This window comes from Phocoena phocoena, chromosome 10, assembly GCF_963924675.1.
Source record: "Phocoena phocoena chromosome 10, mPhoPho1.1, whole genome shotgun sequence".
NCBI lineage: Eukaryota > Metazoa > Chordata > Mammalia > Artiodactyla > Phocoenidae > Phocoena > Phocoena phocoena.
Genome location: NC_089228.1, coordinates 36,434,416 through 36,461,263, shown reverse-complemented (window position 1 = coordinate 36,461,263; position 26,848 = coordinate 36,434,416). Strand labels below are relative to the sequence as shown.

Sequence of the window (26,848 nt, the reverse complement as noted above, 5' to 3'; positions counted from 1 at the left end):
CAAACACTCAAAAGCTTTGCTTTTGTTCAGTCTCCCAAAGGGAAAAAGGTAATAGGGAAGACTAACACTTATGACAAACACTATTAGCAAGAATGCAGTCTTTCTCCTGGGGCAGAGGACTCTATCTCCTTCAGATACTTTTTATATATATATATATATATATATATATATATATATATATATATATACACACACACACACACACACACATATATGTATATATGTATGCACACACATGATATATTTAAATGAAGGTGTACACACACTGTGCTAAAATACAAACAACAGAAATTCCAAGTCATATATAAAAAGGCTGAATATAACATATAACATATAACACAAGCCTAGAGCCAGCTCCTGGTTGGGAGCTGGGGAAGGGGTGGTATCATCTGGAGACTATGTACACAACTTGTAGTGGGCAGGGAAGGCATCAGTGTAAACAACTCAGACTCACTCCACAATACTGGCCCACAGAAAAGCGTGATGTATCTCATGTACAAAAATAGACGCCCACCTTGCTTCTGTATACAACCAAACTTGGCAGGCACCCAGAAGGACTGTGTGTTAGTTTTGATGACAGGGCACCACACCAAGCTGCTGCTAAACCTCCCAGCCCTAGGGACTCATCTGCTACCCCTCCTCCCTCACCCAGAGCCTGAGGCACACCCAGATCATCCACCCTCACATGACTAAATTGCAAGGCTTCCTGGCAAGCAAGGTCCTTCTGTATCTGTCCCTTTCTGACCCTAAGATATATGGAGACTTATTTCTGTAAATATTTGGCACCTAAGTAACATGATGGTTGTGGATAATGCCACAATGACACAGGGAGAACCAGTAACAAGACATGCAGGGTGAGGGCAAGGGGCACTGAGCTGCCCCAGCATCTCAAAACCAGAACTGTGGCTTCCCACGCATTTATGGGGGTGGGCAAAGGGATGTGCAGAATTAACAACTTCACCGACTCCTCAGCAGCAAATACATTCAAAACTGAAGGTGTCTTGAGGGCCCCACTATACCCTAGTCACGAGTCTGGTCACTCCTCTGGAGGAGCTCGGTGCAGTGACAGCTGGAAAATCTGAGTCCTGATTGAATCTGCCACACCAAGAGTCCTTTTGAAGAAGCTTGGCAAAGTAATTTTTTTCTTTTGAGCAAATGTACAGCACATCCTTGGGAAGGCCATGTGGAAGGATGCTCTCCAGCCCAGTCAAATGATCCAATCTCACTATTATCTTAGTTCCCTCTGAGTTTTTTCCTACTGGCCACCCTCGCTGTACAGAAAACAGCCAAGCACTATGCAGGTCAGTCATCAATGGTGGGCAACCAGAAGGCCTGGATGGAAGGAGAACATAAGTCAACTTTAAAAAGCCAAGCCCCTCTCCTCATTTCTGAGGGTTTTTCTTACCCCTCCCCAACCATCAAGGCACCCAACCCGAAAGTTAGAGGAGTTATGGCTGGTGGCCTTCCCTCCTGACCAGTTGACTCTGGCAATCTGTGCACAAACACTCCCCCATCTATGTGAAAGTAAACATTGTCTAACTTCTACCATAGTGGTCCAGTGGTAAAGAAAAGAAGAAGTGCTGTCTGGGGAGGTGGGTGTTTGGCCTCACAGCTAATCTACCAGGTGACCTCAGACAGACCCTCTCATTCATGAGCTGTAAAAAATGTGAGGGACTGGACTGGATGGTTTTGCTGCATTTTTTTCTGACACTGTTTTCTTTGTTTAAAAAACAAACAAAAAAAAGAAACGGAGCAATGTGTTCTGGGTAGGCTAGTAATGAAATGCCTCATACCCAAATACCCAGGTAGGCTTAGGAGATGCCAAGAGGAAACTGGAGGCTGAGACTCACTGATGTTTTGTTCTGCTAGTGTTGTCTAGGAAGAGACAGGGGCCTGGAGAAAACTCTAACTGGTGAGTTGTGATCAACTGTTAAGAATTTCTGATGAACTCAGCATAACCTGAGAAGAATGGAAAACTGAAAGGTTACAGCCACAAAAGGCTGGTTCAAAGTATTTTAAGAAGCCAAAAAGCTGTGAGGCATAGCCCCAGGTAGTTTGGGCATAAAACCAGGAGCCAGAGCAAAAAAACTGGCCTAAGATCTGGAAGCTTGCGATCCCAGGTCATGGAAAGAAGAGCAAAAGTGAAAGACCAGCGCAACCAAAGATCAGATAATAGAGGTGAAATAGGGAAGCCACTAGCTGAGAAACATGAACTTGCGTGCTTGTAATTGTACCTATTTAGAACACAGCTCACTGTGCTCATTGAAGGACCCACCACCCCAACTGGAAAGGGCCCCTAGATGAAGGACATCTCCCATTGTTCACATACCATGTTGGAACAAGCACTGGCAAAGGTCATGAACTTGGGGTTGAACTGCAAACAGGTAATGGGGCCTGTGTGTTTACCATCCAACACAGCTACTTTTATACCACTCTCTCCATTCCAGACATGGATCTTGCCATCCTCTGAACCTGAAGAGAATGATCAAGGAATATAACAACAGCTCAAGGCACAGTACAAAGACAAGTGGCAAACAGACATGGATTGACATCTGGAGAGAGGCCAAGCTTCAGGACCCAGTCACCAGCATAAATGGAGAGGGAGTAATGGCAGTGAAGAAAAGACACTTTGGGACCTGATCTAGACCCTAGTTATTTGTTCCTAGGCAAGTCACTTCCCCTCTAACTTCAGTTTTCTCATTTAAAAAGGGGGCTGAATACGATCACCCTACGAACATCTACACTAAGGTGACTGAATGAAGGGTTACATCAGTGCTTGTAGAGTTTAACTCTATGATGGTCCAGGGAAGACCAACATTAACGCCTGTTCCCAGAAAAGAAAGCAAAGTCAGGACAGTTTAAAGACACTATACCTTTGACATAATGTGCTACACAGAAATCTGAGAAACTCTATCTCAAAAGGATAATAAATAATATCTTAAATTAGTTAAAACTAACAGAAATAACATAATGCACAGTACCAGACAAGTAACACCCAAGGGGCGGGGGGATAAAGGAAGCTTACCAATCATAATAAACTGCGAGTCTGGAGTAAACGAGGCCTCCAGTGTGACGGCTTTGCTGTTGGCATAACCCTAAAACAAGCAGAACAATTCTCATTACAGTGCCATTAACAAAAAATAATGGCCTACAAACACTGACCCCAGCACATACATCTTCTTCTTCTTTTTTTTTGATTAAAAAAAATTTTTTACAGTAAAATATAGATAACAATTTACTATTTTAAGTATTTTTAAGTGTACAGTTCAGTGGCACTAAGTATACTTAAAATGCTATGCAACCATTACCATCTTCTGCCTCCAAAACCTCTTCATCATTCTGAACAGAAACTTCATAATCTTTAATAGTAACTCCCCATTTCCCTCTTCCCCTGCTCCCTGGCAATCTCTGTTCTACTATCTATCTCTATTCTAGGAAACTAATATAAAAGTGGAATCGTCCAACAGTTGTCCTTTTGTGTCTGGCTTATTTCACTTAGCATAATGTTTTCAAGGTTCATCCATGTTGTAGTACATACATCACCTTCCTTTCTGTGAAACCCTTTCTTCCTCATGCACAGTGCTACCAAGGTTTCAAATTTGGCTACCACCCTTTACAATTCACCCCCTTGTCCCCAACTCCATATTCAAGGGGGCAAGAAAATGTTTACGGTCAGAAGTTTATTATATTATCTAAACACCAAACTTGAGTCACTGGGTGAGAAGTGAATGTCTCAGAATTCAAAAGAAATAATGCCACGTGCAGGAAGAAAATGCAAGTCCATGCCTCGATGAGTGAGCCAAGGACAACTGCCGGTCTCCACCAACTAGCTAACACAATTCTCAGAAGGGATGAGCATGGAAAAAAGGTAGAGTATGGGGAAAAAAACATGGTTAAAAGTTGTCAGCTCACCCCAAACGTATGCATCACCACTCCCTTGAATGCATCGATCAGACGGATGAAGCTGCCATTGGTGGAGATGAGGATGAGTTTGCCATCATTGCTGAACTTAAGCCCTGTCCACTCACAAGTCCGATCATACTGCATCTTAAATGTCGCAAATGGCCCCTGCAAAAGACAGACAGCAGCCCTAGGCCCAAGGCACATCAATAATTCCTTCTGCCAGAGCCAAATCTCATTCTATCCCTTTAGATTCCTTTTTGACTAGGGAAAGCAGAAGATGAAGTACTGCTCTGACACTTTCTAATATCTACCACATACCTCCTCTACTGTAGAAAAAGGCTCTTAAATGTCCATCTCACCCTTCAAAACTTCCATAATATCAAGACGGTTCAAAGATTCAAAGATTTACCTTATCAAAAGAGCGAAGATCATAAAGTTTGACCATTTCAGAATTGACACCTGCAGCAAAAATTAATCCTTCTGGATCAAAAGAACAAACTGGCTTGCCCTGTAAATGCATGAGACCCTGAGAAAAAAGAAATTTTTAAAAAGTTAATGAACCCAGGATCCTACCAAAAGCAAACACAAAACTAACTAAAATGAAGTTAAAAAAAACCTGGTCTCCATGCAACTGATTTCAGATCAACCCTAACTGTATAATTTTATAGACACTGAATTCAAATAAAAACAAATCCCTGGAGTCTAAAATATATAGCTCAAAGGCTCCAGGAAAACTGCTTTTAAAGCACTAAGCCACAGATCATAATAACTATGCACCGGATTAAGGTATTAGCTTAATTACCAGCTACCTACCAGGAAAAGATCTTCTCCAAAATTTAAAGACTCTGGGATCCCAGGAAAGAATCACTGCTTTCCCCCTTCCTTGAGAGGGAGAGTTGAAAACGCTTAAAGTGTAACTGTGAGGTAACATTACCTGGCAGTTAGGAGACCGGAGATCCCAGAGCCGAATGGTCTTATCAAGAGACCCAGAAATGAAAGTATCATCCACAGGTGACATGGACAAGGCCACCACCCTGCAATGCATCAAGATAAATAGTAGTTGAAGCGAAATATTAACAAAAATTGGATATGAACTCTAAACCACTTTACCTGCCTACCTATACATATGTGTTCTCCTAAAAACTCCATTTTAAGAAACACATACGCAAGCAATCTGGAACAATCAAAGGCAATTAGTATAAAAAAGCAACTTAAAGCTACAGCATAAAAATATATGATTCCAATGCAAATCAAATCATAATGAAATACCACTTCATACCCACTAGCAAAGCTATAATCAAAAAGAGAGATAACAACTGTTGCTGAGGATGTGGAGAAACTGGAACCCTCATACACTGCTGGTAGGAATGTAAAATGGTACAGTTGCTTTGAATAAGTTTTATACTTCCTCAAAAGTTAGAGTTACTATATGATCCAAACATTCCACCCTTAGGTATATGCCCAAGAAAAATGAAAACATATGTCCAAAAAATCCCCCGTACATGTATGTTCACAACAGCATTATTCATAATTACTAAAAAGTGGAAACAACCCAAATATCCATCACCTAATGAATGGATAAAGAAAACGTGTTATTGTCATACAAGAATATTATTTGGCAATAAAAAAAATGAAGTACTGGGGCTTCCCTGGTGGCGCAGTGGTTAAGAATCCGCCTGCCAATGCAGGGGACACAGGTTCAAGCCCTGGTCTGGGGAGATCCCACATGCTGCAGAGCAACTAAGCCCGTTCGCCACAACTACTGAGCCTGCGCTCTAGAGCCCGCGAGCCACAACTACTGAGCCTGCGAGCCACAACTAGTGAGCCCGCGAGCCTAGAGCCCATGCTCCGCAACGAGAAGCCACCGCAATGTGAAACCTGCGCACCACAACGAAGAATAGTCCCCACTCACCGCTACTAAAGCCCGCGCGCAGCAATGAAGACCCAACGCAGCCAAAAATAAATAAAAAAGAAAGAAATGAAGTACTGATTCATATTACAACATGTATGAAGTGAAAGAAGTCAGACACAAAAGGCCACATATGATCTGGTTCCATTTATACAAAATATCCAGAATAGGCAGTTATAGAGACAGAAAGTAGATTAGTGGTTGCCAGGGGCTGGGAAGAGGGGAAATGGGGAGTGTTAATGGGTACAGGGTTTCTATTTGGGGTGATGAATATGTTCTGGAATTAGATAGTGGTATGGTTGCCCAACTCTGTGAATATACTAAAAACCACTGAATTGTACACTTTAAAAGGATGAATTTATGGTACTGAACTATATCTCAATTAAAAAAAAAAAAGCATGATTCCTTAACTAGAGGTTTGTAGACTATACTGATGTTCTCAAACCTGAGTGGCACCAGCATCACCTGGAGGGTGGGTTAAAACAGATTGCTGGGATCCACTGCCAGAATTTCTAATCCAGTAGGTCTGGGGTGAGGTCTGAGAATCTGTGTTTCTAACAAGCTCCTCAGTGATGGTGAGACAGGTGGTTTGGGCCCCACACTTAGAGAGCCACAGCCCTATGCTAATAGCCTATGCTATATTTCTGATATGGGTCCCCTCTTATGGTTACACGAGTCACTCACTGAAAAACACTTCTTCCAAGGCCTCATCCTGAGCTCTCTTGTCCCCTCTGCTCATGTTCTTGCTCTACCACGCTCTGCGCTGAAGACACCCATCATCTCCCCGGCATTTGGGCCCAGCCCGTGGAGAAGGATGGCATGTGACTCCACTTTACTTGCCTCTTTCTTGGAGCATGCCACGGCCCTAACCAGAGGGATCCTTGAGGTCCGTGGGCTATGACCTGTACAGTGCCTATGAGTCTGTGGTACCATCTATAGAGGAAGCCCTTGTGAAAATGGACACTCAGATGGCTCTTCCTTCTGGGTGTTATGGAAGAGTAGTTCCACATTCTGCCTTGGCTAAAAAACGCTTCACAGACAAAGGAGCTGGTGTCACAGGTGAAGATTACAGAGGAAATGTTGGTGCTATACTGTCTCATTTTGACAAAAAAAAAATTGGAGTAAAAAAAGCTGATCAAATTGCACAGCTCATTTGTGAATGGGTTTTTTAAATGTAGAAATAGAAGAAGTTCAAATTTTGGATGACTCTGAAAGGGGTTCAGGAAGTTTTGGTTCCACTAGAAAGAATTAAAGTATGCCATGAGTAAAAAATGGAAAAATGTATTTTTTCTTAAAGTTTTTGACAAAAAAAAAAAATTCTTCCAATATAACTAAATTAACATTTGCACTAGATCATCAACTTAAAAATTTAAAAGATACTATAAGCCAAAATTTCCTGGGAATGCTGAGGTGGTAATAAAACGGAGTGAGCAGAATGCATATGAACATGTAATTTTACGTCACAGTATTCAGGTCAAAAGTACAGACGAAGTCTATCTTGGCACAAGGCTCTACGATGAGAGGTAGAGGGAATACAAGGAGGAACAAGACTTCACCTCTAACGAAGCTTAACTGTCTAGTCCAGACAACTCCAAGAGAGGGTCAGAGAAGGCTTTCAGGAAGAAGCAGCACCTGTGGTGATCAGGGTTTCAATGGAAGTGGCCTTTCTGGAAGTTGCCAGATAGGAAGGCATGAGGCAGTTCAGGAAGCAGCCCAGAGTTCACTTCAACTGGAGTGGTGGGAGATAACACTGGGAAAATGGGTCAGGCAGAGGGAAAAGAATCTGACTCCAAGGTTTCTTGAGGGAGGCTGTGGTCAGAGCTGTAAAAACAGGGTGCAGAAGCAGGATGTTGAGGACGGGGAGATTAGGAGTTGACAATAATTCACCTGAGCTAGGACAGAAGCAAAGGAGTATGGAGCACAATGACACATGAGGTTAAACCTAAGTAGAATCAACGGGATTTAACAACTCACTGGATGTGAAGGCAGGGAAAAAGTAGTGAACAGGTAACAGAGACTTTGAGTCGGGAGAATTGGAAGGGACAGACGTGAAGAAACATGAGGCAGACAGAGGAGCTGGCCCAAGGAATTTAACGATGGATGGAGTATTGGACCTGTAGGTAGAAGTTGAGTCTGGAAATCATGGGCTGAAAATACTGATTTGGGAAGCTATCTGAGGTGAATGAAATCAGTGATGGCCCAAATACCAAGAGGAGGAGAAAAAAGCTAGGGTAAAACCTTGTTTAGAGTCAAAAAGAGAAAGAGAGGCAAAAAATAGCAAAAACAGAACCAAGATGAGAAGCCAAAGGAAAAAAAGTTTTACTGAGAGGTTAAGCACCAAAGAGTCCCAGGCAGTGGATTTTACCTGGAGGCAGCAGGGAAAGCGGAGTAAACAGCTTGGCTTAGATGAGTGAGTTAAACAGTGAATGAGTATGAGGAGGTGGAGAAGGGAATATGCAGATTATTCTTTTATGTTTGATGGCAAAAAGAAGTGGGTGACATGCTCAAGAGATAAATTTAATATAAGGAAGATAAAGAAGACCATAAGGAAGATAAAGAAGACCGAGTAGGTTTCCCCTGGTGAGTAGGGCTTCCCTGGTGGCACAGTGGCTAAGAATCCGCCTGCCGGGTTCAAGCCCCAGCCCAGGGAAGATCCCACATGCCATGGAGCAACTAAGCCCGTGTGCCGCCAATTACTGAGCCTGCGCTCTAGAGCCTGTGAGCCACAACTACTGTGCCTGGAGTGCCACAACTACTGAAGCCCATGCACCTAGAGCCCGTGCTCCACAACAAGAGACGTCATCGCAATAAGAAGCCTGCGCACCACAGTGAAGAGTAGCTCCCGCTCACCACAACTAGAGAAAGCCCATGTGCAGCAACGAAGATGCAACACAGCCAAAAATAAAATAAATAAAAGTAAATAAATTTACAAGACCAACTAAGTTTGTGGGCAGCAAAGTCCAGTAAGGAGACAGAAGTAAAAACAGAGGGGTTGGTTTTCTCAAAGAAGAAAAGGCTACTTCTTTCTCAGGGAAAGTGTTCTAAGGAAGAAAGGAGTTTAGGTGAAAGAGGAGTTGAACTCATTTTGGATGGCCTTGATTTTCTCAAAAAAGGAGGGACAAAGTCATCTATTAAGAATCAGGAGGTCAGGAGGTCAAGAGATTGGGCAACTGGGAAGACTGGAAAGAATCTCAAACAACTGCAATCAACTCTTTTATTTTTTTTGCAGTACACGGGCCTCTCACTGTTGCGGTGTCTCCCGTTGCGGAGCACAGGCTCCGGATGCGCAGGCTCAGCGGCCACGGCTCACGGGCCCAGCTGCTCTGCGGCATGTGGGATCTTCCCGGACCGGGGCACAAACCCATGTCCTCTGCATCGGCAGGCGGACTCTCAACCACCGCGCCACCAGGGAAGCCCTGCAATCAACTCTTAATTACAGACAGTATATCTGTGAACATTAATTTGACTATAAACAAGCAAAAACATCTACTTGTCACAAGCCATTCTTTGAACTACACAGTAACCAACAGCTGCCACCTCTTATCTTCAGCAACACAAATGCCCTTGCCCAATCAGAAGTGCAGCTGAAAACAGTGCTCTTGGTCTACCTCCTGTCAGGGCTCTGAACCACTCCAAGCTATACAGGGTTACTGTACATTTGCAAAGGAAAGCACCAATGATTAATATATCATCCAAGGGAAAATGTGTTTAACATTCAGCCCAAACTTGAAAAACTGGAGGAAAAATACCAGGGGAATTGGGATAAGAGACAGAGAGAAGCAACCTGCATTACAGAACAGAATAAGGGGGACTTCCCTGGTTGCTCAGTGGTTAAGAATCTGCCTGCCAATGCAGGGAACTCGGATTCGATCCCTGGTCTGAGAAGATCCAACATACCATGGAGCAACTAAGCCCATGCGCCACAACTACTGAGCCTGCACTCTAGAGCCCGCAAGCCACAACTACTGAGCTTGCACACCACAAATACTGAAGCCCTCATGCCCTACAGTCCATGCACCGCAACTACTGAAGCCCATGCGCCTAGACCCTGTGCTCCTCAACAAGAGAAGCCACAATGAGAAACCTGCGCACCACAAGGAAGAGTAGCCCCCGAGCGCTGCAAATAGAGAAAGACTGTGCGCAGCAAAGACCCAACGCAGCCAAAAATAATAAAAATAAATATATATCTTAAAAAAAAAAATAAGGAAACAAATTTCTTGACTTTCAAAAAGTACGAAAGGAAAATTTTATTATTTTTTTAAAATAAATTTATTTATTTATTTATTTTTGGCTGCACTGGGTCTTTGTTGCTGCATGCGGGTTTTCTTTAGCTGCGGTGAGCAGGAGCTACTCTTTGTTGCGGTGTGCGGACTTCTCACTGCGGTGACTTCTGTTTTGTGGAGCATGGGCTCTAGGCACATGAGCTTCAGTAGTTGTGGCACGCAGGCTCAGCAGTTGTGACTCACAGGCTATAGAGTGCAGGCTCAGTGGTTGTGGCGCATGGGCTTAGCTGCTTCACGGCATGTGGGATCTTCCCAGACCAGGGCTTGAACCCGTGTCCCCTAAATTGGCAGGCGATTCTTAACCATTGTGCCACCAGGGAAGCCAACAATTTTATTAATTTTTTTTACATATTCATTAAGCTCTTCATGTGGAACACATTTATGTAGAGCAGGGTCATGCTGAAATGGGGGCCACCTATACTGGAAGGCCTCAAACATGTAAATGTACTTTCATTAAGGGATGTCTGATATTTGGGATCCCTAAATGCCAAATGTTATTTTTACTACATAGGTTTCCACTGAATATCTTTAATCCACATTCTTCCTATTAATGTTTTAACTGAGGTTTCGGTTTATCTATGAAGTCCTACCCCTGGCCTCTACAACCTCGATTAATCATGAGTTGACTGTTTAGGGAAGGTTAACAAGAGAAGATTAAGAGGTATGCCAAACAGCGGTGAGAAACTAGCTTCAGTTCACTAATAAAATCTCTCCACTCTTTCATTCTCTGGATAACCTCAGGGATAAAAGAACTATCTACTTCTGTAACACGTGCATCTTACCTTTTGCTATGTCCAGGAAAGTATCTGATGTATTTGTTGTCATGCAAGGACAGGTAACGGATAGTATCTGTAAGAAGATAAATAAGGCATGATGATATCCTACTATTTTTAAAGGAATTTACTTTGCATTTTCATCTTGAAAAGACAAGGTCAAAGAATTCATTGTTTTCCATAATCAAAGCAAGGTGTGAATAACTACTTTTCATGGGACTAGAGATTTCACATAATTCAAAAGCAGAGTTCTCAAGTTGACAGCATATACAGCAATGTTTAAAATCACTATTGCTGCCAATCTTTGGCTTCTGCATAGTTACAATGAAACTTGTCCTGCAAATATGCACCCCCCCCAAAAAAAAACTCACAACAATTTTAATGCCCACAGAATGGCAAACCTTAAAGAAAAACATATGGCTACTGAGGAAATAGACTCAAAGAATTAAACAGCCATGCTGAGCTGAGGATCAGGCTGGATTCTGGCATAAGATACTTTTGTCCAGTGTTCTCCAACAGCATGTCAACCCAACCCTCACCTCATCTTAATGTAAACTGGATACACAATTTACATTAAAACTAAATAAAATGGAAAGAGAATTAATGTTCTACTACTTCTTTCCTAATTAACCAACTATCCAATGGTCCCTTATGCAGAAAAGTGAATTATAAAGTGGCCAAAGGAAATGAGAAAATTTAGGTTAAAAAGATCATAAGACATCTAAAAATCAAAGTCATGAACTATACCAAGTCATAGCAGTGAGAATTTGACAATATCCAAGAAAGAAATAATCACAGAGATTTGTGCTTGGGGCAAATAAGACAAATACTCTTAAAAACCAAATGATTCCTCTGAAAAAGCAAAACAAAAAATGATGATGGTGGGAAGGGAACGAAGTGCCATAAAGAACATAACTGGAAAGTACAATGCCCCTGAAAAGACTAGGAATAAGAAACAATTGTTGAGAAAAAGGTTATAGGAAATGGGGCCAAAATACAGAAAGGAAAGCATAGAAAGAACATTCTGGAGGCAAACACAACACAGGAACAAAAAGGCTGAAAGCACCAAGTCATCCCAGTGGTTCACAGGGGTACTAATAAAGAGGGCATTTAATCTGGGAGAGGGAAAAAGGCACTCTTTGTATGTTCCAAAACTAAATATGGTTTTCTTTGAAAACATGTTCAAAGTTCTCGAATGACAACTATAGAGTATTCCTGGTTGTTCTATTGCTAGGAACTACTCACGTGCCCTAAGCAGAAAAAGACTTCCTCCCCATTACCTGGTTTTCCCAGAGATGAGCAGGGCGTCGCCATCCTCTCCGCCCCACTCGGTAGCTGGTGCGCTGTTCCTGGCAAGGCAGTGGCCTGTACAGTTATCTCCTGTACCGGGTGGTATCATAGACCCTCAAACTGTACAAACTACTACCTCAGCCTGGAATCAGGCAAAATGATACGGAGCGTTGGAGGAACTCTTCAGGATGGATGCACTCGAGACAGGAAAGGCAACATCCTCACAGCAGAGGCCTGGCAGCAAAGCTGCAAGTGCCACACATTTGCCTCATCTTGCACCGTATTTGGAGAATCCTCATTTAATCACCCAGAAAAACACCCCAACAGAAGAAATATACCCCAATAGAAGAAATATACCATTCATTCAGATGATCACAGAGATATATTTCCTCAAGATCCTGTTTTATATTCTTGTCCAAAAGCATCAATTGCACTGCTTACTTAGAAAACCACTTCTGAAATAGAGGCATGAAAAGTATAAACGATATACTTACTAAAAACCAAGTACAGGCAGAAAAGTCTCATTTAAAAAAAAAAAAAAAAAAGACTTCTACCCATCTGCTCTGAGGTAGGCATAACCAAAACAGCAGTCTAAGAAATATTTGTTGAATGACATTAGAAAAATCGTACTGCTAAAAATGAAACAATCAATAAATCAGTGAGATAAGTTAAAAAAAAAAAAAAAGTCCTAACATGAAAGTGTTATATAGCTCAATTCCAAGACAATCTGTCAACTGAGAATGACTTATCCCAGGGGAAAAGCAGGTAAAGGCAGAGATCCTTTATTAGAGAAAGAAATTCACAAGTTTAATTTCTAAAAATAAGTCTTTATTCTTCAAAGACATTAACTTTATTTAAAAGGAAAAAGGGAGAGACTTCCCTGGTGGTCCAGTGGCTAAGACTCCATGCTGCCAATGCAGGGGCCGCGGGTTTGATCCCTGGTTGGGGAACTAAGATCTCACATGTGTGCAGTGCGGCCAAAAAAAATAAATAAATAAAAGGAAAAAGGGATAAAATTCAAATCAAAAAGTGTCCCTGGAATCAAAGATAACTAAAGTCAGTATACTGTCCTTTGTGACACAGACCATAAATGGTTGGGCACACACCAAAAACTCTTCTAAGGTCTGCTAAACTACCATAACTCAAGCATCTGTAAAACTTTTCTCAAATCTATATATTTTGAACAGGAAGGTAGCATTGTTTACCACTTGCTGTCAAGTATTCTTTCCTTTTATTTCTTCTAAAAGTATTCGTTTCAAGAAGTTCAAACCGTAAATACAATTTGTGGCTTCCTATTTCCACTCTCCACTCTAAACTGGAGACCTTTCATACTCAGTTTCAAGTCCTTCAAAAGTACTAATGGCTTGCTTGCTTCCAGCATCCCTTCAGTCATGACAATATTAGCACAGCTAACATCATAGGAAAATTTAAAGTAACTATAACCAAACAGAAGTACTCACAAAGATTCCGTGAACAATTTAACAAAAGAAACCATGACCATAACTTCCGAAAAAGAAGGCTTGCTTACCGTCTATTTTGTTAGAGCTGTAAACGACTGTGTTTGCTGCATGAGTGTATCTGATGAGGTCCACGCCGTATTTCTTACTGTACAGGGTTCTCTTTGGTCTGATGAGGAAATGGACAGAGAAAGAAAACCATCAAAATCCTCCATCACCAAAATCTAGGATCTTCATATAAAGAGAAGCACTTGAATGATGTGGGAAGGGTGAAGATTCTTGGTAACCTCTAACACTGAAAAGAAACAGAATTTCTTCCAAAAGGGTGGAAACAAACAGAATCAATCAAGTGCAACAGGCTTTCACCTCTGAATACCAAATGCCAAAGTTAGGAAGTGGAAGTAAATTTGAGGGCTCAAATCAGCCTTTACTACAATGTTCAAAAGTAAACTTTGAGAAGTAGTACATCTATTTGGGAAGAAAGACACACAAAACAAGTCATAACTTACAAGAAAGAGGAAAATGGGAATACGCCAGACCAATGAGGCCAGAACTTAAGCCATTCACTTGGAAAGAAGCTCTTTCTTTAAGAAGAAATGATTTATCAAAACCGAAACCAGATGCAAAACTGCCTTTCCTAATATAACCTAATATTTCCATCCTCTCTTACAGGTCCAAAGCACTTACTAAGCCTTTTACAAGACAAACCTCACTCTCCCTAACAAAACTAGTCATTGATTCTTTTCTCTTTACTTAAATGTAAAATCACATATTTCTAAGCTAGAGGTTATCAGTCCATTTGTTGAAGTTCCTTAAATATTATCTTCTTCTATAGCACCTTGAAGATCAAGCTGAAACTGATCTCAGCAAAATATTTAACCAAAAACTTCATAATATTCTACATTTAGGTATAGGAGAATTTCATAAATCCTATATTAATGTTTATCAAGAATTTAATTTATGAAAAGGAAATTCACCCTGTCAATGTAAAAGCCTCTTGAAACCTAGATGCTAAACAATCAGATGACTCAGGGAACTTTAATCATTTGCACTTTCAATTTTTGTGACGTCAAGGGTTTCCCTACATTAAACCTATTTACAAACAAGACTTCTCACTCCAAATGCACTTAATTTTCCACATTTTTACCTTTACTGAAAGATCAAATAAACAAAAAGAACAGCTCAAATGCTCCCTTGTTAAGTCCACCACCCTGGGTTCTGCCATGTAGTTACTGTGTGGTAACCAGTGACTGAGTGAACGTGCGTGTGAATGTGTGCTTGCTCTCAAAAGATAGTTGACTTTGCTCCTACCAATGAAAACAGAAGCTTACTTATCTCAGTATTTACCCTACAATAATGAAGACAGAGCCTGAAGAACCAATGTTAAAGGAAAATTTTCAGTTCCACTTATATACGGCCTATTTGTCTCAAATATATCCATATCCAAATATATCCAGAGTATTAACCTGAGAATTTGTTCTTAATAACATAAATCTTTTACCTCATATCATTTCCTAGTTTGAAAGCAAGATCCTAATGCATCCATTTCAGAGGATCTTACAGAGCTTATGCATAACATTCTTTCACGAATATTGTGGTAAGCTTCTCTGCACAAACTATGATTCTGGTGATCAGGTACGAATAAATAATATTAAATCCTTCTCTCTGAATAATTCGCATCACCTACCACAGATAATATCCTTTGTATACTTTCAAATTAAAAAAAAAAACAAAAACAAAACAACACTCGGGACTTCCCTGGAGTTCCAGTGGTTAAGACACTGTATGCAGGGACAGCAGGTTCAATCCCTGGTTGGGGAACTAAGATCCCACATGCTATGTAGTGCAGCCAAAAAATTAAAATTAAAAAAATCACTCAATGGATGAACTCTATTACAAAGCAAGTTTAAGTGAACAGTACACATGGAAAATATTAAGCATAAAGAATCTTATTTTAGCCATTTTCAAACTCCCAACATTAGTACCATCTAATAAAGATACTGTGCCTTCCAAGAAAATGTTACTTTTCTTCCAATGTTGGTTTGACCTACACTAGTGGCAAATTTTTTCTTCACATTACCACTTAGGATCACAGATTCCTAGAGGCCAGCGAAGTGATCTGACCAATGTCACATACCTGGTCACAAGGCCAAACTAGAACCCAGGTCTCCTATCAGGTTGCTCTCTGACCACAGATCACAATGAAACAAGGTCACAATTAATCCATACGAATATTTTAAAGAGCGTGCTGTATACTATTGTATCAATGTTAAATTCCCTAGTTTGGATAACTGTACTCTGGTCACCTAAGAAAACGTCCTTGTGCTTAGGAAATCCATGCTGAAGTTTTAGGATAAAGGGGCTTGATACCTCCAAATTACTCTCTAATGGCTCAGGGAAAGAAAAAATTGTGTGTGTGTGTGTGTGTGTGTGTCTCTACAGAGAATGACAAAGCAAACAGAGCAAAATGTAACCAATTATTGGCTCCTGGGAGTTCTTTGAAACAATGATGTAACTTTTCTGCAAGTTTGTAATTATGTAAAAATGCTACATGAATGAATAAACTGCATAAACTGCATTATGTTATAAAATTAACATTTTACTTTTAACAAGACAGCCTTCAAGTCAATGTCATTCCTACCAACCGCAGAAATTATGCAGTATTTGGAGAGAAACTGTGAAGAAATGCTGCCACAACCTTCATTTTCTTTGAATGAGGATATACATCTCCATCCTCAAATTCATCCAGGGAGAAGTTCTAATCTGTGCACAAGCACTAAACATTTCAAGCAAGTCAGCTTCAATTTACTTCTAGCTCCAGTACCCCACAACCCCAATCTCTACCCTAGCTTTATACGTTACTCTCTATTCCAGGCTAATGCAAGTGGCCGGACCTGGACGAAAACCCATCTATGAAATGAATAACATTGACTCACATCTCTCAGCATCAGTCCAGCTAACAATTCTCTCTTCCCTCAGGACCACCACTATAGGCCACTCTTCCACATACCGCAAGCAGATCCAGAGCCAGTTACATAATACTTTTTCCACAGCCCAAATGGGAAAAAATTGGGCAGAACAAAATAGCCCAGACCAATACAGCATTACTTCAGATAACCAAATTCACAAATGAAGAGACAAGTTCCAAAAGAAAGTTTATAGAAGACATTGGTTTAAACAAAACAGAGAAAAGGAACAGCTGGAGAAGGTAAAGAAAAACCCAAGGATTCAAAAAGGAGATCACAATTTAGCAAGGATTTGGAGAAAGCAAGTCTGGGGCGGGGGTGAGGGGAAGCTGACAGGTCCCCAGGGAAAAAGGCAAAAAGCTGTGCTTTTAAGATCTTGCAGAGATACAGGTGTGGTGAGTCTCCATAGGACTTGGGACAACCTAGAAATGTCATGATCAGACTCGTAATTATGATAAGTCCAAGAGGACCATAAAGTATAATTTTAAAAAAAAGTATAAGAAGAAACACGAAATTGTCAGGCGATGCTTTCTTTGTTCTACTAGGAGGTTCACATTCAGGTTGGGATGCGACAGCCAGGTGTGTCTGGCAAAAAGGAAAAGTTTCGGATACAGGTAAAAAGTTAACTATAAACGTGGGCATCAGGACTGAGGGAGCAAGAGAATGATTTGGACCAGAAAGGAAATGTCAGGGGGTCCAAAGAGGCAACAAATAAATCCTGACAGCCAACAACTGCAACCCACGCGGCCTTCCGGCAGAAGGGCGACGGGAAGCTGAGGGGCAGGGGTCGGGTGAAATGCCAGGGCTGAATCGAGGTGACCGAGCAGAGGGCAGAGAGAGCGAGCTGCCGCTGCTGAACGAAGCAGCAGAGCAGCCTCTGCGGTTCTGCGCGGGGGCCACAGCCGACTGGCACCTTCGACGGAGTCAGAGGAGCGTTAAAGCTACCAGCTGGGGCAGCGGTGGGCGGACCCTGCGTTTAAAGGTCAAGGTCAAGGTGTGGTTTGGTCAGAGATGCTAAGGCTCTCTGTGAGGAGACCGAAGGCAGACAAAACAAATATATGATTACTGTTATTGCTATCATTATTTTAAAAGAAAAAAAAAATGGTCTCCCGGACGGCTTCTGAGGGGACGCGGCCCCAGCGGGAGAGTGTGCAATACAGGCCGCGGGCCAGACCGGGTTAGAGGGCGGGCCGCGGGGGGAGCGCAGGGCCACGACAGGGAGGGCGGGAGGGACTCAGACCCGGGCCCAAGGCCACCGGTGCACTCACTTGCCCTCCTGGCAGTCATAGAGCACGATGGAGTCGTCGTCGCTGCTCGAGATGACCGTCTCGCCGTTGGGGCTGAAGTCGAAGCAGTTAATCTTGTCCGAGTTCTCGCGGAACACCTTGGCGACGCGGAAGCTCCGCAGCACGCTGTCGGTCAGCTTCATGGCGGCGGCTGCTGGAGGCGGCGGCGGCGGCGCAGAGCCGGGGCGGAGCCCGGCGAACGGGCGGGCTGCCGAGGGGCCGACCCGGGCGGGGCGGGCGCGGCGCCGCGCCGGCGGCGGGCTGGAGAGCGGCCGACAGTCGGGCCGCCTCCTCCTCCTCCTCCTGCTTGTGCAACACTCTTCTGCCGGGACTATAGGGTCTCGCAGACCGGTCCTCCTCACTGTCGCCTCAGGGCCAACCGGCGCGGCACCGGCTCATTGTGTCCGCCATCTTGGGGCGACAGGCAGAAGTCGAGGGCGAGGAGCCTCACCGCGGCGCCAGCCGGGAAAGGGGGCGGGGCGGGAACGGCGAAGCGAGGCCGGGTGGCGGGGCGGTGACGTCAGCGCGGCCGGCGGGGAGTGGTGTGGCTGGGTGGCCAGAGGCGGCGATTCCCCGACCCGCTGGGGGGCGGGAGGGGCGGGGATTCCCACGTCCTTCCCCGCCTTGGGCCCCAAGGCCTTGGGTTCCCGGGAGCCGTTGGTCTTTGTGCGGGGCCGCAACTCCCCCGAGAGACTCGGGTGCCCCCTGCAGGCGCCCCGGCCGCAGGCAGAGCGAGAGCAGGTACTGCGGGAGTGGGCTGCGCTCCAGGAGGCCTGTTCTGGGTATGAGTCATCGCCGTCGGGCTTTGACCGCGTGTCCACCACATCGCCAGAAGACTTAAATTTATGTATTTTTAAAATTAAGGTGTACTATACGGTAGACTGAATAAATTTTAAGTGGATGAATTTTTTTTCATTTGGGTGAATTTTTTTTTTCATGTGGATGTACACTCTTGTGACCACCACCCGCAACTTTTCTTTAAGCCTTCTTTAAAAACTTTGTAATTGATATATAATATAAAGTGCATAAAATGAACTAATTTTAAGTGTTCAGCTCCACACATTTTATAAACACTCATCTTTAAGTTTTAAAACATATTTACAGCTCAAAAAACTCATAGCATCAATTACAAGTAAATTTTTTTTTTTTTTTTTGCGGTGCGTGGGCCGCTCACTGTTGTGGCCTCTCCCGTTGCAGAGCACAGGCTCCAGAAGTGCAGGCTCCGGACGCGCAGGCTCAGCGGCCATGGCTCACGGGCCTAGCCGCTCCACGGCATGTGGGATCTTCCCGGACTGGGGCACGAACCCGTGTCCCCTGCATCGGCGGGCGGACTCTCAACCACTGCGCCACCAGGGAAGCCCACAAGTAAATTTTTGAAAGGGAAAATTATCTCCTTATTCAACAAAGCACAGTTTTAAATTCTCCTGATATCCTCCTCCTTATTCATATATCAACATAAGCTGTAGATGCTGTCATTTTCCCCCCTGCTTTAGCATTGTATCTTACACATTTTTCCATGTTACTTAAACCAGATTGTTGTTGGTGTTCTTCATTGAGGTATGATTTATGTGCAGTAAAAATCGGCCTTTTTCAGAGATAAGTTTTTAAATCCCCATACAGTTGTGGAACCACCACATTCAAGATATAGAACAGTTGCATTATCCTCTTTGTAGTCATCGAGATTGTTGTGATGATTCCCATAAGGGATTCTTTGCCTTAAAAGGAAGGAAAGTTGATCTCTAACAAAGGAAAACAATATCTGATCACAAAATAGGTACCATGCGCCTTGGCTTTAACTTCCTATGAGGGTTCATAGATGTCTAACTTGTGTGCAGCCCCTCAAACGTTTAATTGCCTGAGTCTCCAACAATGGAGACAGAGGCCTATTTATTTTGCTTCACTAAACTACAGTGGCTAAAGAGAAGGAAAGGGGAAGAGGAAAGACTGAAACATTTCAATCACTGATACTAGGAAGAAGTGATATCCAGAGATCAGATATAACCTGGACAATGGTGAAAGCAAAACAGAAACCTTGGGCTTTCCTGGTGGCGCAGTGGTTAAGAATCCTCCTGCAGGGGCTTCCCTGGTGGCGCAGTGGTTGAGAGTCCGCCTGCCGATGCAGGGGACACGGGTTCGTGCCCCGGTCTGGGAGGATCCCACGTGCCGCGGAGCGGCTGGGCCCGTGAGCCATGGCCGCTGAGCCTGCGCGTCCGGAGCCTGTCCTCCGCAACGGGAGAGGCCACGACAGTGAGAGGCCCGCGTAACGCATAAAAAAAAAAAAAAAAAAAAAAAAAAAAAAGAATCCTCCTGCCAATGCAGGGGACGTGAGTTCGAGCCCTGATCCGGGAAGATCCCACATGCCTCGGAGCAACTAAGCCCACGCACCACAATTACTGAGCCTGCGCACCACAACTACTGAAGCCCATGTGCCTAGAGCCTGTGCTCCGCAACAAGAGAAGCCACTGCAATGAGAAGCCTACACACCACAACGAAGAGTAGCTCCCCGTTCGCCGCAGCTAGAGAAAGCCCACGCGCAGCAACGAAGACCAAATGCAGCCAAAAATAAATAAATAAAATAAATTTATTAAAAACAAAACAGAAACCTCAGGACAGTTGGGGGCTTTCTGGAAAGAACCAGGGGATATGTCCCATCCCCAGGTAAAAGAAGAACCAGGATCCCTGCACATAAAGTGAACTTGTTCTCTGAGAGTAGAGGGCAAGATCCTGGCTAAGTCTGGGCTGCAATTGCCTTCTGACAAAGAGCAGAGCTTCTGGCTACAATTTGTTCTGGGGTCTGGAAGAAGCTTGTTTGAGTGGAACCCGAATGCATGGCAACTTTCCAAATTGCAAAGCAGTGGAAGAAAAGTCCTCTGTGCCCCCCAGAGCACAAACTTCCCTGCAATTCCTGCTTTTTTTATTTCACAGGCTAGAAAGGCTAATGTAGAGTCTGCTTTGAATGGTTCGACAGCAACAAAGACAGATCTGGTGCCATGTCTTAGAATGGTTGGGAAGATGAATACCCAGTGAGATACTATTTTTTGGGCCCTCTTAATCTATAAAAATAATCACAGAAACAGCCATAGTCTGCTGAGTGTTGTAAGGCAAAAGAAATCTTTGCAATATATCTTTCAAGTTGTGTACTTCCTGTACCTTTCCCAGATTTCACTGTTAGACTGAAGCTTCCTCCCAAGACTTGACTTCCTGAATTATTTTTGGAATGGAAAAAGTCATTTTTTCATATTTTAAGAGCACCCTGAAATGGCTCAGCCTTTTTCACATTCTCACTGTTTCACATTCCTAGCCTGGCTCCCTGCCTGTTACAGTGGGGCTCTCCTGGCTTCCAATCCAACAGTGCCTTACAGGCTGGACTTTAAAAAGTGACTCAGAAGGACTTCCCTGTTGGTCTAGTGGTTAAGAATCCACCTTCCAATGCAGGGGATGCGGGTTTGATCCCTGGTCAGTGAACTAAGATCCCACGTTCTGCAAGGCTACTGAGCCTGCGCGCTGTGGATTCTGCACGCCACAACTAGAGAGAAGCATGCATGCCACAACGAAAGATCCTACATGCTGCAACGAAGATCCTGCGTGCCACAACTAAGACCCAACGCAGCCAAATAAATAAATAAATAGTGACCCAGAAAGGCTGGCTCCGGTGGGGGGTGGACAGAGGGGACAACTGCAGTCAGAAGTGAATCATATTGCCTTAAAGAGCATCAGCCTTAATTTTTTATATTTCCTTTCCTTTTTTAAAAAAATTTATTTATTTTATTTATTTATTTATTTTTGGCCGCATCGTGTCTTTGTTGCTGCACGTGGGCAGCCATCAGGGGCTACTCTTCAGTGCGGTGCGCAGGCTTCTCATTGCGGTGGCATCTGTTCTTGTGGAGCATGGCCTCTAGGCGCGCGGGCTTCAGTAGTTGTGGCTCGCAGGCCCTAGAGCACAGGCTCAGTAGTTGTGTTGCACGGGCTTAGTTGCTCCGCAGCATGTGGGATCTTCCCGGACCAGGGCTCGAACCCATGTCCCCTGCATTGGCAGGCGGCTTCTTAACCACTGTGCCACCAGGGAAGCCCTATTTCCTTTCCTTTTAATCATTATTTCATTTACTTACATACATAGTTTCCCACATAAGCAAATACATATCCATTGCAGAAAACTAAAAAATACAAATAATTAAAACAACATAGTGTGAAGGAGTAGCTACTGTTACATTTGTTTTGATGTAGAACTTTTCGGACTTTTTCCCCTGAAATATATTTTTATTGGGTTCATAATATAATATATTTTTTTTCATAATATAATATTATTTATAACCTACCCTTGTCATAGAATACAATGAACATCTTCCAGATCAATAAATACAGAACTACACAATCATTTTGAATGGCTATCTACTATTCCATTATGTGTTCAGAAAGTAATTTTGCTTCCCATTTTATCCAGAGCCCAGCCAAGGTCTGACTCAATATATATTGTTAATTGAACAAATGAATTTAGCCAAAGGATTCAAGGTATTTAATTGGCCCATTTTTTTTTTCCATTTTCTCTCTCTCTCTTTTTTAAAAAGACAGTGTTTTTAGAGCAGTTGTAGGTTCACAGCGAAATGAAAAGGAAGGTACAGAGATTTCTGTATACGCACTGCCCCCACACATGCACAGCCTCATCTATTATCAACATTCCTCACCAGAGTGGTACATTTGTTACAATGGCTGAACCTACATTGACGCATCATAATCACCTTAAATCCATAGTTTGCATTATGGTTCACTATTGGTTTTATACATTCTATGGGTTTGGATACATGTATAATGACATGTATCTATTATCATGGTAAACAGAGTAGTTTCACATCCCTAAAGAACCTCTGTGCTCTGCCTATTCATCCCTCCCCCACTCCCAAACCCTGGCAAACACTGATCTTTTTACTGTCTCCATAGTTTTGCCTTTTCCAGAATGTCATCTAGTTGGAATCATGCAGTATAAATATATCTTAAAAATTGTACTCGTCCGAACACTTGGGAATCAATCGCTACCTGGCAACATTATGTGTGGAGAAAGTAAAGGATGTCTAGCTGTAATAACAATTATCTTACATACATACACATTTTTATTTATACACATGATCTCACTTGAGCCTCATAATGACTCTATGAGAGGCAAAAATGGAGACCAAGAGAGGTATTCCAGCAGCAAGTGGCAGAACCTGGACTTGTCTATAGGTAATTATGTATATATGTGAAGCTGTTATCAAACTCAGGTTTGGCTGCTCACTGCTCAAAAGCCAGTACTTGAGAAACTAGAGTTGGTTGGAAAGGGAAATTTTGCTTTATTCAGGAGGCGGGCAACCTGGGGAGAAGGTGGACCTGTGTCCCAGAACCAACTCCAAAGATTCTGCTAGGCCATGAAAGTTTTTATTTTTTTTATAAAGGTTTTCTTTTTTTAAAAAATTATTATTTATTTATTTATTTGGCTGTGTTGGGTCCTCATTGCTGCGTGTGGGCTTTCTCTAGTTGTGGCAGGCGGGGTCTACTCTTGGTTGCAGTGCTCGGGCTTCTCATTGTGGTGGCTTCTCTTGTTGCGGAGCACGGGCTCTAGGCACTCGGGCTTCAGTAGTTGTGGCACACGGACTCAGTAGCTGTGGCTCGCGGGCTCTAGAGAGCAGGCTCAGTAGTTGTGGTGCACGGGTTAGTTGCTCCAAGGCACGTGGGATCTTCCCGGACCAGGGCTCGAACCCATGTCCCCTGCATTGGCAGGCAGATTTTTAACCACTGCACCACCAGGGAAGTCCCTAGGCCGTGAAAGTTTTTAAAGAGAAAAACAGGAAATAATCTCAGTTCATCATTAAGGTAGGGGGTCAGATTCTTTGTCACTTTCCGCTGTGTGCAGACTCCCCATAATCTTCCTTTAGATGCTATCTTTTTTTTTTTTTTGGCCGTGCCATGTGGATGCGGGATCTTAGTTTCATGACTAGAGATCTTAAATCCCAGACCAGGGATCAAACCCGTGCTCCCTGCAGTGGAAGCGTGGAGTCTTAACCACTGGACTGCCAGTGAAGTCCCCTTTTAGATGCTATCTTGTTCATGTAGTTTGCTTGCAGGATTACTGAAGGGAAGGCTGGGGAAAAGATCTAGTCATCTGTTCATTATTCTTCATTTCTACTTCTTTTTTATTTTTTTTTTTTAATTTTATTTATTTATTTATTTATTTATGGCTGTGTTAGGTCTTTTCTGTGCAAGGGCTTTCTCTAGTTGCGGCAAGTGGAGGCCATCTTCATCACGGTGCGCGGGCCTCTCACTATCGCGGCCTCTCTTGTTGGGAGCACAGGCTCCAGACGCGCAGGCTCAGTAGTTGTGGCTCACGGGCCTAGTTGCTCCACGGCCCGTGGGATCTTCCTGGACCAGGTCTCGAACCTATGTCCCCTGCAGTGGCAGGCAGATTCTCAACCACTGCGCCACCAGGGAAGCCCCATTTCTACTTCTTTAACCTAAGAAAAGAGTCAATAGGTTAGGCAAGGCATTGTGTGATCAAAAGACTTAAAAGGTATGTTTGGGCTGGAGGCTAGTTAAGCATGGGGGGCACCTGGTGTAAAGGTTAGTTAAAATATAGTTTTGCTAAAGTGACAAGACAAAAAGCCTCCTGCAAAGAGTTGCTTCCTGCACAGAGTTGCTTCCTGCAGACAGTTGCTTACAAAGCTAGACAGTAAATGTGCCGAGATAGAGAGGAGGAGGTGGGAATTGATTGGGTAAGTAGACATATCTGAATGTATGTGGAGACATGTGTGGACCAGCAAATAGATGAGGATATGCAAACATTTGTCCCATAATCATGACCTCTTGTCTGTCTGTAACTTAGGTCTCAGGATGTGGCTGTGTTTGAACTTGAGCTCAGAACACTGGGTTCTGTCTCAGTAAACTTTACTGTTCAGCAATAAATCAAAACCCCATTGCCTCCTCTTATCAGTCACCTAGTTACCTGGATTCCAGGAAAACCAATCCCAATGCTAGGAATTAGCTCTAGCACTTGGCATCAGTGGCAGATAATGATATATAAATAACTTTGTATTTTGTGTAATTGTTCTTATGTGCTGTCTACAAAATAAAATTGCTCTTGCTAAGATCAATAAAGATCTTCTGGTTGTCCAATCCAGTGGTCACTTTTCAGTGCTTTCCTTCCTGACCCTATCTATGTCATTAACAGTCTTGATCATTCTCTCCCTGAATCTTTTCTCCATGCTTCCCTTGACATCATTCCATTCTGACTTTCTTCCCACCTGTCTGGACACATTCCTACTCTCTTTCTGCCTGTCCTTTGGCCACTGTATGGCAGACATTACTGGTTGCCTAACCAACAGTTTTCTCCTCTTGTTCCTTTCTGATGAATCTTGATTTTGTCCAAGATATCCTCCCTTCTCTGAGTGGCAATGCTTTTCCCAAGAGTTAAGCCCAGACCTCTGAGATAAAACCTGATTAGTCTAAACCACTGGTTCTCAAAGTGTGGTCCCAGGACCAGCAGCAGCAGTCTCACCTGAAGAGTTCCAATCATCAAAAATTCAAATTCTCAATATTCAATATCCTGTGATAAACCATAATGGAAAAGAATATTAAAAAGAAGTTTATACACACACACACATCTGAATCACTTTGCTATACAACAGAAATTAATACAACATTGTAAATCAACTATAATTCAATAAAATTTTTTAAAACTTCAGATTCTCAGAGCTCACGCTAGACCTACTGACCCAGAAGCTCTGGGGATAGGGCCCAGCTCTCCAGGTGATGCTGATACAGGTTCAAATCTGAGAACTGCTGGTCCAAGTCAATCACGATGAGTGGTGTTGTTCCTCTTCCTAGTGATGGTATCAGGCATGCACATATGATGAACTTTTTGCTAATGAGACATGAAAGCAAGTCTGCTGGGGGAGGGGTCTTGGAAAGATTTCTTTGCTTCTAAAAGAGGTAAAAGGAAAAGATGCTCCCTCTTCATCTGAAAGACACTGTTGTGCTGGATGTGATGCCTGGGAGTGCTATAGCCAGGCTGGACCATGAAGAGAGCAGCCTAAAGGTAGCAGCAGGTTGAGAATAGCAGAGCAGAAAGATGGACAGGGAATGTTATGAGTTGAATTGTGTCCCCCCTAAAAGATATATTGAAGTCCTTACCCCCAGTACCCCAGAATGTGACCATATTTGAAAATAGGGTTGTTGCATATATAATCAGTTAAGGTCATACTGGAGTAGTGTGGTTCCTAAATCCAGTATGACTGGTGTCCTTGTAGGATGAAAGACACAAAGAAGATGGCCATGTAACAATGGAAGCAAAGATTGGAGTCTGTCCTACAGGTTTCAGAGGGAGCATGGCCCTGCTGACAACTTGATTTTGGACTACTAGCCTCCAGAACTGTGAGACAATAAAATTCCTTTTTTTTTTTTTTTTTTGCAGTACGCGGGCCTCTCACTGTTGTGACCTCTCCCGTTGCGGAGCACAGGCTCCGGACGCGCAGGCTCAGCAGCCATGGCTTACTGGCCCAGCCGCTCCACGGCATGTGGGATCTTCCCGGACCAGGTCACGAACCCGTGTCCCCTGCATCGTCAGGCAGACTCTCAACCACTGCGCCACCAGGGAAGCCCAATTCCATTGTTTTAAGCCACCCAGTTTGTGTGACTTTGTTATGACAGCCCTAGGACACTAACACAGGGTCCTTGTGATCTATACAGCTAACCATACAGCCATTCTACCTTGATATCACTTGTTATGTGAAATAACAATTTTTCCTTATTGTTTAAGCTAGTTGGATAGGGTTTTTGTTTTCTTTTTATTTCCAGCTTTATTGAGATAATTGACATAACATTATGTCAAGTTTAAGGTGTACAACAGAATGATTTGATACACTTATACAAAAATGTGAACTGATTACCATAATAGAATAGAGATTGGCCCATTTGTTAAATTTCTACATTTCATGCTGCAGTTTAAAGTGACCTAA

At 43.1% G+C, this 26,848-nt stretch overlaps 1 protein-coding gene and 1 pseudogene across 1 annotated transcript; one reads left to right on the top strand and one right to left on the bottom strand.

The window, feature by feature from the left end:
- Window positions 1-1,295: 1,295 nt before the first annotated feature.
- WDR82 (WD repeat domain 82) lies at window positions 1,296-18,030 on the bottom strand. The gene is made up of 9 exons (XM_065885677.1): window positions 17,850-18,030; window positions 13,687-13,784; window positions 10,878-10,944; window positions 4,838-4,937; window positions 4,313-4,429; window positions 3,913-4,068; window positions 3,026-3,095; window positions 2,330-2,472; window positions 1,296-1,332 (listed from the first exon to the last, which is right to left on the bottom strand). Exons 1-9 carry the CDS (start codon window positions 18,008-18,010, stop codon window positions 1,303-1,305), a joined length of 942 nt encoding a protein of 313 aa, XP_065741749.1. The 5' UTR covers window positions 18,011-18,030; the 3' UTR covers window positions 1,296-1,302.
- Window positions 6,627-7,064, top strand: LOC136128928 (deoxyuridine 5'-triphosphate nucleotidohydrolase, mitochondrial-like; annotated as a pseudogene).
- Window positions 18,031-26,848: the final 8,818 nt, after the last annotated feature.

Coding starts and splice junctions, on each gene's coding strand:
- WDR82 (XM_065885677.1), bottom strand. CDS start 18,010: ATGAAGCTGACCGACAGCGTGCTGCGGAGCTTCCGCGTCGCCAAGGTG. Junction 4,069..4,312: donor ATCTTCGCTCTTTTGATAAG/GTAAATCTTTGA, acceptor TGTCTTTTGCAG/GGGCCATTTGCGACATTTAA. Junction 3,096..3,912: donor TGGTGATGCATACGTTTGGG/GTGAGCTGACAA, acceptor TGCTTGTTTTAG/GGTTATGCCAACAGCAAAGC.